Here is a 13,852-nt window from a genome sequence, read left to right as displayed (position 1 = left end):
TACAGAAAGTTTGGCAGCATACAGAGCAGCATACAGAGTTTGGATGAAACAGCCCCCTCATGACATGAAGAAGTTAAAGGAAGGGTCATGCTTGCAGTTACATGGGGCTGGTCAAAGTATAGTCTGAACTGGCCCTAAATATCTATCTGCAGCCTTGGGCAATAGGTATCTATGGATCACCCATCTTCCCCAAATAAAACTCTGCTTTGCATAGGATCTAGGATTCCAACAGTTGTATAGCATCTGGAAATGACACAGACACACTTTGTAAAAAAACATTTTTTCACATCCTTCCCCAAGGAGCTCAGGCCTCACATCTATTTACCCTCATATGAACCCTGTGAGGTAGCTTAGCTGAGAGAGTGTCACTAATCCAAAATTACTCAGTGAGCACCATGGCTGAAGGAGGATTTGAACCTAGGTCTCCCTGCTCTAAATTTATGTATTTTTCACATTTTTATTCCTCCAAAGAATTCAGAGAGGTATACATAGTTCCTTCCCTCCTTTTGTCCTCACAACATCCCTGCAAGGTAGATGAGGCTGAAAGACAGTGACTGGCTCAAGGAATCTTCAGGGCTGAGTGGCTATTTGAACCTGGATCCTCTCGAACTAACTCCCAAAGCACCAGACCATCCTGGCTCCTACCACTCTAACCAATACACCACTGGCTCTTTTCTTCACTGGGTCCATAGGCATTGCCAAAAGCATGCTCCATGAACAGGACTCTTTACTTCCTATGAAACATGTGCACTGTCATCTCTTATTTGACCTTATCATTCTAGAACAACAGCTGGGTAATGATAGGTTTCCTTTAGCCCTTCCATGCCTGCTTTTTTTTAAAGGGGGCACTTTAGTGCCCTTCCCCCCGCCCCGTTCCTTTGAGGAAATGGGGCAGCAGGTCAACCCAATAATGGAACTGGCCAGTAACTGGGATCCAGCTCTATTTCCTGTGGCTGCCTGTCTGTAGGGTGGCCCTTCTGGATCACAAGGACAGGGGTCAGGGCTAGGCTGGATCTGCACAGCACAATGTGAGGTTCTAAAGAGTTCACTCTACCTACCCTTCCTGTTCCTCTCTGGTCGTGGGAGGAAAAATTACAGACCTCCCAGACTAAGTGACAGTTGCCTCCGGATAATGACAGGACCGCTTGCAAGGGGAAGCTGCAGATCAAGAGAGCTGGGCTTGGCTCCTGTGAGCAAGGCTGTGGGTGCTCACTCAGGGCTCAATCCTATCCAACTTTCCAGCACCTGAGGCATGTTCCCATACCTTGAGGAGGCCTCTGGGACTGCCTCCCCACCACAGGATGTGGCAGCCGCATGACCCAAGGGAGAGGGTGCTCATTCACTCCTCCACTCGAGGGCTGCCTTCAGGTTCGCAACGCAAGACCCCCCCCCCCCCGTCCATCTGCTCAGAGGGAAAAGTTTCAGTCAGACCCCGCCCTCCCCTAAGTTGCCTCAGTCGCCCCATGAACAACAACAACAAGAAGAGCGTGGCCACAGAAGCAGGCGGCTCATTGGCAAGGCTTGAGAAGGCAGAGCGAGGCGGGGGAGAGACACGCGGCCCCTTCCAGGAGGACGCCGTGGCTTTAAAGGAGCCCAGGGAAGCGGGTGCGCGTCCCCTCCTCCCCGCTGCGGTGCCCTCCCCTCCCCCGCCGCGCTGGGCCCTCCCCGCTTGGGGTCTCGCGCTCTCTCCCTCCCTCCCGCCGCTGATGAAAGGCGGCGGAGGAAGTGTGGGAGGGGAGGCTGCGAAGCTCTCCCTTTAAGAGGCAGCCCGCGGTGACGAATGGTCGAGATGGCCATGGCAGGATGGCACGCCGCTATAAATTCATTGTTCCACCTCCTCGCATCTCCACAGCTCCCTCGTCTCCGCTCCTTCGCGCCGGCGGCGGGCTGGGGAGCGCCACATCGCCGCCTCGCCGCCCCGCACCGCGAGAGGGGGCGCGGTGGCGCTCCCAGCGCCGCAGACCTTGAGCCGGGGTTGCTCGCGCGCGCGCGCGCCTCTCCGGCTGCCCCGCCGCGCTCTGCACGCCCAGTCCCAAAACTAAGACACGGGGTGCGAAGGACGCCGGCGGGAGTCCTGGAAGTGCCCAGCCGGATGACTCGGGGGCGGCTGCGGGAGAGCAGCGGCGCCCTGCGCTCCCAACTTCTCTGGCTCCCGCCCGTGCGCTCTGCCCCGGGTGCGCCCCCGCCGCGTTGGTGAAGCTCCCCGGCCAGTGCGGCGGCTCCCGCTGACCATGCTGCTGAAGTTTGTTTGCCTGCTGCTGGCCGGAGGCTGGCGCTCTGCTGCCGCCGCCGCCGCCGCCGCGTCCCCAGCCGCTCCGGCACCTGCCCATGATAAAGCCCCGCCGCAGCTCTCCAAGGAGGGCGCCCTGCCTGCCCCCTTCCTGCGGGACCCGGAGCAGGCGGCCGGCGGCCTGGTGGAGAGCATCGAGCAGACCTACTCGGGGGGAGGCAAGGTGGGCTACATCCTCTACGCGGGAGGGCAGCGCTTCCTGCTGGACCTGGAGAGGGACGCGCTGCTGGGCTCGGCGGAGCAGCTGCTCCAAGGCAAGGGGCGCTGCTACTACCGGGGCACGGTGGACGGCAGCGCCCAGTCCCTGGCCGTCTTCAACCTCTGCGGGGGGCTGGATGGCTACTTCGCGGTCAAGCACGCCCGCTACACGCTGAAGCCTCTGCTCCGGGGGAAGGGGCAGGAGGAGGAGCCCTCTCCGGAGCGCATCTACGGCGACGGCGCTGCCCGGCTGCTGCACTTGTTCTTCAGGGACCACTTCAGCTTCGAGACGCTGCCCTGGCGCCCCAGCTGCGGGACGCGCGGCTCGGCCAGGCCCCCGCTCCTGGGTCAGGTGCGAGAGACCGATGCCCCCACCAGGGCAGCGCTGGCCACCGGCCTCTTCTCCCCTCGGGCAGGGGCCAGGAGCCGGAGGAAGCGCTCCATCTCCAGGGCCAGGCAGGTGGAACTGCTCCTGGTGGCTGACGACTCCATGGCCCAGAAGTACGGCAAGGGCCTCCATCACTACCTGCTGACCTTGGCCACCATCGCCTCCCGGCTCTACGGGCACGCCAGCATCGAGAACCACATCCGCCTGGCCGTGGTGAAGGTGGTGGTGCTGGGGGACAAGGACAAGGGGCTGGAGGTGAACAAGAACGCCGCCACCACCCTCAAGAACTTCTGCAAGTGGCAGCACCAGCACAACCAGCTGGACGATGAGCACGAGGAACATTACGATGCTGCCATCCTCTTCACCCGTGAGGTAGGTTTGGGAGGAGGCTCATGGCTCAGGGACCCCATTCATGCCCCCCAACCTTGTGGAGCAACACCGGAGCCGTGTCTTCCACCTGCTGCTTCATCCTTCCGCTTCACAGCAGGTGTGTTGGATGTGAATTGTCCATTGGGTCCCCTCCGGCTTCCACGGATCTGATTGTAGCACTGCTGTCTTCAGTGCTCTTCATTGATTGTAGGTGGAGAAAGTGACATTTGTCACAATGTTAGAACCTGGGGTGGTGGTCGTGCAATGATGTCGATTTTATTTATTTCTCTATTTACACTCTCACATTTCTATACCGACCTTCCACAAAGGAGCTCAGGGTGGTGTACATAGTTCCTCACCTCCTTCTGTCCTCACAACAACCCTGTGAGGTTGTTGACAACCCGGTGAGGCTGAGAGATAGTGACTGGCCCAAGGTCAGGAGATTCAGGACAGACAAATGAAAGCACTTTTTCCACACAATGCAGTCTGTGGAACATGCTGCTGCAAGATGATGGCCTCTAGTTTAAATGGCTTTTAAGGGAGATTAGACAAGTTCACGGAGGCCAAGTCTATCAATAGCTACTAATCATTGTCATGCTTATATGAAACCTCCATGCTCAGAGGCAGTATGCCCCTGAATATCAGTTCTGGGAGTGAGGCAACAATAAAAGAGGGGTATTACCTTCATGCCTTGCTCATGGCTTTCCTTAGAGGCACTTGTTTGGCCAATGTGGGAAATGGGATGCTGGATTTGATGACTTCTTGCCCCGAAAACCCTAAAAGGCTGTTCTTTTGTACACACACACACACACACACACACACACACACACACACACACACACACATTTGCATGCGCAACTATTGTACAGGTGCTGGCTTAACTTCCAGAAGATTTAGTGAAAATATCCCCATCACTAGTTTAAATGTCAACCAAGATAATGTGTTATTCTGTGAGGTGTGGTTACTACTTGAAGATCCAACTGTAATTGCTAACATTTGCTGGGAGCTGGCACAAAAGGGACAGTTCTGACATTCAAAACAAGTACTGTACTTCCAAACAAAAAACAGTTGGGTATAGCATCATCTTCAGTGTCATCATATTCCTGAACCCATTGCAAAAGACTATGAGCTAGCTCCAAGACATGTTTTACATCTATGTGCACACTAGAGACAAACCGGGCGAAAACAGTCATTCCCATTGGGACTCCCCATACAGATGCTTGCAGCAGTGAAATAGCCAGTGTTGGAGCAGAGTCAGGAAACAGGTGTTTGTGAATGCAGCTGCTAACAGAAGGGTTTTTTCCCCTTTAAATTATAAGGCAATTGTTTATAAACACCTTATTAATGAGCTCCCACTGAAGGCTTGTCCAAGATCTACCAAGCAAATGGAAAGTTGCCCTCTGGCTCTTCTTTGTCAGAGTCATCAGTGACACCTAGTAAAGGCCAGATAAATTCCTGTTGCACATGTGCCACTCTCCAGGAGCTTCCCCAGGATTCATGTCCTCAGACCACCTGCAACCTGATAATATTTTTCACTAGGCTTCCATGTCCTGAATTAACATTAGGGAATTCTTACTACAGAACCCCTCCGCTGTCTTCCTTGTGACAATGGTGTAAGCTGTTAAGATTGTGTTGTTATTGTTCAGTAAGCACCTCCCACATTAGAGTTTGAAATTGGTGCTGAACGGAGATGTTTTGGACCATCTAAATGGAAAGAACTCAGTGCAACCCTAGCCTAACATTATCTTATAACAGTGCTGAGTCTAAGTAAAATCTGTGTTGAAGGTTTTAATAAGATAAGTCACTAACAGACAGAAAGAGCCAGAAACCTATCTACCCACTGGTATGACTGCTCGGTTTTTCTAGATGCTTTCCAATTATTTTGCACATTCCATCAACTGGACGCAAGCAACAGAAAGAAATATGAGCATCTTTGCATCAATTCCAAATGTGTCCTGTTGAGATTTGCAGAAATAAAAAAAAAGTGTGATGTTTACCTTAGGGAGTGCACAACTTCCTTGCATAGTTGCTGGTAATTTAACATGGCATTTCCAGCATGAGAAGAAAGTAGCAATAAAACTGGAGAGGTACAACATGTGTGGCTCAGTAGAGGAGAATGTAAATTCAAACCACATGTAAATACAGCCGCAGAAAAGAAGTGCACCAGGTTAGGTGAAGGGTGGAGTTGCAATGCCTCATTATCCACAGGATGGAAATTGGAGTCCTAATCCGTTCGAGTTCTGGACCAATAAAAGTTATCCATACAGTTCTTTGGATGAGTTCTGAATTGAGTGGTGCTGGCTGAACCAGGGAAGGGGCATGGCTCCAATGGACACATGACACTATTTATGGCATAGAAGGACTTTTCAACATGAATGTCGCTTTGGTGTGTTCTTCCGCTTTTCCTTCTTTAATTCAGAAAAACACATAACTTTCCATTAGAGTTCCCCTGCTCCATCAGGGGAGGCTGCCAGAGAAAAAGAGGCTTTGGATAGCTTGTGGAGTGAATTATTCCAGTGAGGGGTAAGAAAAAAAAAACCACCCTAGCCTGTATTTATAGCTCCACATATTTGAAATGTTATGCTGTTCCTGTTGTGCTCCACTTGTGCAGTTTGTTCTTTCTGTAGATGGCTAAAGTCATTCACTTGCCATCATAAAATACACAGCACTTAAAAGGGGCATCTGAGCCTTACCCAGACTTTCCTGATCACCAATAGTATCTGACATTCTGGACTCCTTGGGGCCAAATTTCTCCCAAGTGAGATTTTGGCAGGTTGTTTAAACAGTTTGTTCAGTGGTCGAGCTGATTTTGAACATTAGTTTGAACAGAGTTTGGCAAGTTTTCATTATTTTAACACACACACACACACACACACACACACACACACACACACACACAGAATCTCAGAGAAATGAAGTGAGCAAGATGGTATGTCTTGTAAAGCTGATTTTTAAAAATAAAATATACAGGGTAGAATTGTGAAGAAAAAAAAAACACTGGTTCTTAATTTTATTCCAGGCCCCACATGCTCATGTGTAATGTTTTGCATTACTCTCTCAGTACTTAAATAAGCACAACTGCCTTTATTTAAGCCCAAAAGGCTGAACTAAACATGACCTTTGGGGGGAAGTTCCCTTTCTTTCTACGTGTTTTCTTTTTCTTACATAGACCAAATGCACATTATGGATCATCATGTGTACATCAAGTGCAGAGCAGGTGGAGCCCTGGCTGCTGTTCTGAAAGGGGTTATTGTGAAGTAATCATGTGCATGGCTACATGGAGCACAGATCCTATACATGATGTGTATGGATTTCCTCCCATGGATCAGGATGTGGCAGGAGCGGCTGCTGTGCATCCAGCATCTCACACCGGGAGCAAGTCTGAGTGAGATCAGAAAATATAAGATCCCAGGACATTTCTGGACCCCCTCCTTTGGCTCCTAAGACCCCCTTTTTTACCCTGGGCCCAGGAACAAATTATCCCCTGTACCCCCTCCCCCATGGGCCCTGATTGCACTGTGCAGTAACTCACTCTCCAGAGTATCAAAAAGTATCATCTATCTGGAGATGCTAGGGGCCAAAACTGGAACTTCTCTGTGCAAAGCAGCTGCTCTACCACTGAGACAACTCCCTCGCCTACAGCATATATCTGCCAGGGATAGGCAAGTCCAGTGGGGCTTGACTTGAGTTGCGTCACTGAGTCTCTGCCCCCCATGACTCAAATCGAAAAAGAGTCATAACAGGGGCACTTTCCAACTCCCCGAGTCGTCCTTGAGTGACTCTAATGGACTTGTCGAGTACCCCCCTTTAAAAAACCTGCCGCAGAAAAAACAGGGCTGCTACTGCGGTGTGTTGTGTGTTGGAGTTCTCTTTACTCACCCCCCTGCTGTTCCTGTCCATCTGTAAACAGGGCAGGAGGGGTGAGAGGGACTGTGAGATTGCAGGGACAGAAGCAGCAAGAGGGAGGAGGGTCTTGGGCTCCTCCTCCTGCCCCCAGCCAATGAAAATATCAGAATGCCCATCCTTTATCCAGTGATCATCCATTTTTTCCTTCCTATCAAATATGGGAAAAGAGAGTCCAGTCCTGCCTTCCCCATTAATTCTTTCCTGCCTCCCAGCTGGAACCTTTCTGCTGCTTGCTTCATCAGAATGCTGGCCCCACTAGGTTTTTCATGCTGCGAAAACAGTAAGCAAGCACACCCAGACACAGGTAGACTCAAGTCAACATGTGTGCTGAGTCAGGGGGGCCCTGACTTGAGTCTTTTTCAGAGTCTTCCATGCATCCGACTCTCGAGTCTGAGTCATCCAACTCGAGTTCCCAACCCTGATATCTGCAGTAGATATTCTGGCTATGTGAATTACTGTAGATACTTGCCTATAAGGCAAGAAACTTTACTCAAAAAATCCAGCATAGATCATCTCCTTGTTCTATCTGTGGATCACTCAGAGGTCAAGGAAGTTCAGGGGTGTTGCGGCAGCCAGGGGAAGCCCAGAGGAGCATCAGGCACAAACGCACCCTGTGCAATTTAATGCTCTGACTGGTCATGCTTTACCTCCCCCCAATAGTTCTTCCCTGCAGGGAGATGCTTTACAACTAGCCAGCACGTCACTGAGCAGGCAGACAGGCAGCCACTTGGTCTTAAAGCCTGCCAGCAAAATTCACCCTGCACAATTTCATGCTCTGGCTGACCATGCTTTCCTCTTTGCCTCTCCCAACAGTTCCCTCCTGCAGAGAGATGCTTCACAACCAGCAAGCATGTCAAACAGGCAGCCAGGCAGGCAGGCATGCGGCCACTGTGCCTTAGAGCATGCCTTCTACAAATGCCATTTTAATATAGGGACCTAAGGACCTGCCTTTTTTTGAATCAGTGGGGAATTCCAGAATTATAGTCAGACACCGCCCCTCAGTTTTACCGCCAACTTATCTGAAGGTCCTAGAAAATTCCATAATTTTTGGTTCAAAACCTGCCCTCAACTTATCTACGAGGTAGACGTATACTCTAGCATCTGCAATAGCTTTTGCTCTATAGCTGTTCATTTTGACCATGAATATGGTCTACACAGATTCTGCAGCTGAGTAAAATAATCCAGCATAATATTTTAGCCTTCTCCTTGCAAGGCGTAACTGAGAAAAGTGAACCATTAGGCTCACTTCAATTGAGTTATCCCAGGGTATATAAGCTGAGGATGTAATACTGCATTTTAAATTAAAGGTATACCAGTGGTGTATTTGCCTGAATTAGAGAGGAAAAAGTTCATAGTGGCAAGAAAGAAAGAGGAAAAGATTCTCAGGAATGATGGAATAAGCTTAGGCCCTCTTTCATCTAATGGCATTTGCGGGTAAATGAATCACTGTTCACTGCTGCAGACTGTAAACATGAAAAAGAGTTAAAAGGTAAAGATGTCAGAAGAGAAACAACTCACAGGGCACAGGACTTTTGAAAGCCTACCGTTTTCCCCCAATTTTTGTTTTTGCAGCAAGACAAGAAGTAGCTGCAATTGGCATGAGTGCTCAACTTTTACAACTGTGTTTTGAATGTATGAAGTGGGTTGCTTAGCAACTAGATGCTAAGCCACTGCTCCATGTTTTGATGGGCTCCGAATGCTGCTCTGTTAAGTTCTTGTACACCCAAATGCCTTCTTCTGAGTTGCTTGTTTTTCAGTCATGGATCAAATGCATGAGGCACATTTTCCGTCCCTGTTTATTACCTAAGGCCACCTTGAACTTCAATAGACTAATATTTGCATATCATCTATCAAGCTAACACGTTACGATGTGCAAGTTATTCTTTGCACGTAACTTTGCCTTTATTAAGTGTTCAGATGGCCATGCAATTCACTCTGCTCTTACCAGTGGCTTAGTGTGACACGGTACTGAAGTCATTGACCAACAGGGATGTTTTAAGACGAGAATAGCTATTTAAATATGCGTTTTTTTCAGGCCTTTCTTAGCATAACATGCTTCTATGTTTTTCCCTGTGGAATTTTTCATAGTGAGGCTTTCAGCCATGGCCAGGATCCAGAGAACCATGAGACTAGTTCAGTGAGCGAGACAGCACTGTGCAGAGCAATCCTCAACTTGTTTTCTCAGAAGTAAGTCCTATGGAGTTCCACTACTTAGACCCCAGAACTGTAATTGTGTTCTCTCTCTTAATGCTGCTGACTCTTAATTGCTCCGCCTTGGAGAAAAGTGGGACTTTTCAGAGACAGGGAGCCCAAACCAGTGCAAATCCCCACATAGCGATGCATCAGGGCTGGTGCTGTGCATGCTGGATCCTAGTGGGAGAACTGCAGCTGTTGGAGGTCTCTGCAGATTAAGGAAAAATTTGTCCCCTTGCCCAGCACTAAGCCACAATGGGTCAACTTGGTCCTGCATGAGTAACATAGCTAGTGCAAGTTCACGTTGACCCAAGTCAGTGGATCAGGCCCAGGAAGGGGGATAGGATATGGCATGTGCCACTGCCACTGATCGCGCCCCTTTCTGAACCCAATCCGCCCACTCCAGTACCACCTATTAACCCCCTCTCCACCCTCCCCTGCTCCTTTCTACCTATGCACTGCTTATGCAGAACTTACCTTCCATGATGTGCCCTACTCCTTGTGCTGATACATGTGGGCCAGCACAGGCCTTTGCACTCGTGCTGGCAACTGTTATGCATTCACAGAGTGCCTTATGGCACTTTTGTGACAGCAAGCACCAGTACAGTGTGCACTGTACTATCATGCACACTGCTCAGGTTTGTGCCATAACGCTGGAAGAAACCTGCGTACTCTGCCACTCCCCTGTGACATATTTTAAGCAGAACATATTTTATTACCAGGAATGAAAGTTGAGCAGGTCCTTAAGTATGAATGATGCCAAGTGCAGTTTATTGAGTGCCACCAAGGTCTCCATTACAAATGGACATTTAAATACAAAGGACTCGCATAGCTATATTGCTGGCACTTTATGTAAATACAGAGTATCCTCTGGCATACCAACAAAGGAAATTATTTTGGATAATATAGCTTGATTTTGCTTGGTTCTTTCAAAGAAGAGATTACCAGTACCAAAAAAGCATGTGTTTTACTCAACAGAATTATTGTTTACAGAACTAAGATAATGCTGTGCTTGCTGTTAAGTTTCAATATCTCTTTCACTTTGCTTGTTAACGGAATCCCATATACCAAGGTCATATAATTGTGGAAAAGGGCAAGGCAAACACCTCTGATAGTGATTTTTTTTTTTAAAAGAGCCAGACATGTTTCTATTATTACTGAATATACCACCCAGCACTTATAGTATGCCACTTTCATGACTGCTTGGAACTTTTGTGAGAAATATCTCTTTAGGTTTTCACATGACTTGTGGAAGGTGGAGAGGAAATATCTGTATTTGGATTTCATCCAACACCTTTTCTGTTTCCAGTCTCCCAGAGCTTCTGTTCCAATTGATCTCAAGTGATGACTGAAATAGATTTGGTGGATTTTTACAGAGAAGAATGGCATTGGTTTAGACAGCTGGGGCCTACATTCATCATGGGTTTGTGCTGTGACAGACAGTCTGGAGAATATTGTTTGAGTCAATAAGTGGTGTTAACATAGCAAATAACCAGTTTCCAGAATTTGCCAAATTAGTCATGAGCAAAAGGATTGATGCTCAACCAATTGGCTCGTGTCAATGGACTTAACACCCACGATGCCTTTGACACGAAATATTTAAAACCTCTTGTCAAGCACTTTGTCAGAAAAGGCAGAATTTTCACATGGAACCACCTCGTTCCCCCCTCCTGAGTCAATCATCAATCTTCACATGACCTTATAGGAGCCAATTATGCAGACAGGAGGGTGTGTTCTAAAGAGGCTGAATTGTGTGGTAGTGATGGTGGGGAAAGCTCCTGTTGACATGACATGAACCAAAGCAGTTTGAGTTCTTTTATCTTTTGTATTCTCCATTTGCTCCCTTATGCCCATTAGGAATTTACAGGTCCCATCCACGAAGCTGATTAAGATGATCTCCTCAAGAAGTGCATTATCAGGGGGTGTCCACCACCCACTTCTGCTTGCTTCCTTTGCTCTTTCTCTCACTGGCATTCCTGGGGGGAACACTAAGTCTTTTCAGGCACATGGCTGCTGGTGTAAAGCTTTTGCAGTTGCAACCAGCTCTGAAGATGAGGAGAGGGGACTGTTCCGGTGGTGCAGGTGCATTGGGGGTTTGATAGCATTAGGCTGCTGATAATGAAATAAGCATGTTTTGTAAATAAACAAAAGAAGCATCAGCACCATTAAATTCATCAGTACATTGACCCATATAATTATAAAATGATATCATTAAATATATAAAGATGCTTCGGACTTACTAACAGCACAATCCTATCTTGCACTGGAACAGGCAGTCCAGGAGCCCTGCACTGTATCCAGAGTGAGATTGGGACTAGAATTGGCTCAACTGGAGGCAAGGGCAAACACTTCCCCTTACCTCCCAGTAAGCCACCACAGCCCCAGTGGGTCTCCTCGGACCTGCGCCACCTCAGGAAGTGATACAAGTCAGAGAACGGAGCGGCTTAGAGCCTCTCCGTGCTGCTCAGGGAATGGGGTTGGGATTCAGCATAACTGCCAGGTCCCAGCCCTGCCGCTTGTTCCCCACATGCCCCCTGGAATGCCCTCTGCCCACCCTGCCCTGCCCCAGAACGCCTCTGTCCTGCCTCCTCCCCACCCTTCCCAGACCCCTGCATCGGCTGAGCTCAGCTGACACAGCCTTACCTCTCTGCCTCCATGTGGAAGCTGGATGCAACCTCCGTGGGTCAGCATGCATCCCTGCGCCAGCCCACCGACACACGAGGAGGCACAAGCATGCTTATGGCACATTTGTGACCCTCCTGGGCTGGCGCAAGGGACTTGTGCTGGCCCAGGGCACGCTTAGCATTGTGCCCTACATCACTCAAATCACAGAAGTATCAGATTGTCATGTTACATTTCCTTTATCTAGAAAGGTAGCGTTGGGCATACATACAGACCCAGGTACTCTGGTTACTAGGAAAATCTAAATGGTCAAAACTTGGAGCATGAAGTTTACCTCAGAATAGGGGCTAGTACTCCAGCTGAGAGCCAAACATGGGACAGAATGTTGGACTCTGGGAGCTCCACTCTACCTTTCCACGCTTGTATCATCAGGTTATGAAAGGAGACATCACTCTAGCTGCAGTTCTGCACACTAGCTAGAGTGATGCCTCCTTCATAACCAAAAGTTGGGATTTGCATGGTGTAACACAAATACTATGGCTCAATGTAGAGGCCACACCAAACTAGGGTTAAGGACATGTCTGTCGTTCTATAGGTGGGTACAGGACCAGCCCAATACCTCCTGATGCCTGAGGCAGTAGGTGGACAGAGAAGGTGGCCCTTCACCAATCTGCTGCCTGAGGCAACCACTTCAGTTGCCTTCATGGATGGGCCAGCCCTTGGTGAGAAATCATATTTCTGAATTCTGCCCTGTACAAAAACAAAAAATCCTTCATGTAATAAATGGAGAGAAGTCCTTCATGTAATCCTGATGTAATAAATTAAATCAGAGAGAGGTCTGTGCTGAACATTCCCTCCCATGTTCTCATTTACTACTTCCAGTGAAGATTTTGGGCATGGGGAAAACATTCTAAGACATGATTTAAGTGGAACAGTTCAGAGTTCAACCATCTCTGCTTACCACCTTGCCCTGTGTAATATGCAGATTGTCTCTAAGATGTGTTTTGATATTTCAGTGGTTGATTTGAGAACAGAGACACCTCCCCTTTAGAAAGTGTCATATCTCAATAAGCAAAACTTACAATGTTTTATTTCAGAATGTGAAAAAGTAAAATACTGTGACCTCTGATGAGGTCTCAGATTAGTTACTGTTTTTTCTCATGTTCTTCTCATTTCTCCTAAGTCAGTAGTTAGCCTTCAGTATCCATCCAAGCCTTCAGTATCCATATATATTGTTTGCTTCCTACACAGTGACTTCCTTTTGATCCAGCTCCTTTGGAACAATAACAAACTGACATGCCAGCCACTGGAATCTTTCTTTTAAGGTGGCTGCTCTTTATCCAAATGGCTTGGGAAGTATCAAAAATGACTGGATAGTTGGTTTTTCAGATAAACTGCCAATGTGCTGTCTAACTCTTCTCTTACTCCTCCATAGATGATGTGTGAATGAAGAGGCTACAATAAGACTTTATGATTTGGCCAACTTTCATGTAATTGGTTTAGCTTTAAAGAAGCAGCTAATATAGTACAACTGAACCTGGTGTTCCATTTTATTAATCATGACTAGTAGCTATTGATAGACTTAGGTTGCAAGCCTAAGCACACTTACTAGGGAGTAAGCACCACCAAACTCAGTGGGACTTACCTCTGAGTAGACATGACTAAGATTGGGTTGTTAATCTTCATCCATGCAGTTAGCCATAATCAATGAAGTCTATAAGTTAATTATGTGTGAAGCTTTCTTTTTCTATCCTGAATCTTCTGTAAATAAATATCATTGAGTTTTGGTTTACGAGAGAGGAAGAAATATTACTGTCAATTTGCTCAACATGTACATCGTTTTATAACCTCTACCATGTCCCACTTTAGTTATCTCTTTTCTCTAG

General features: G+C 48.0%; 1 protein-coding gene across 1 annotated transcript in view; it reads left to right on the top strand.

The window, feature by feature from the left end:
* The first annotated feature begins 2,231 nt into the window (after positions 1 to 2,231).
* Positions 2,232 to 13,852, top strand: part of ADAMTS5 (ADAM metallopeptidase with thrombospondin type 1 motif 5) — a 55,325-nt gene continuing 43,704 nt past the window's right edge. The window contains exon 1 of the mRNA XM_066621292.1: positions 2,232 to 3,248. Coding sequence (XP_066477389.1) covers positions 2,232 to 3,248 — 1,017 coding nt within the window. The remainder of the gene's footprint in view (positions 3,249 to 13,852) is intronic.

Source organism: Tiliqua scincoides, chromosome 3 (genome assembly GCF_035046505.1).
Source record: "Tiliqua scincoides isolate rTilSci1 chromosome 3, rTilSci1.hap2, whole genome shotgun sequence".
NCBI lineage: Eukaryota > Metazoa > Chordata > Lepidosauria > Squamata > Scincidae > Tiliqua > Tiliqua scincoides.
Note: the sequence above shows the minus strand (reverse complement) of the source record. Positions and strands in the feature narration are given on the sequence as shown.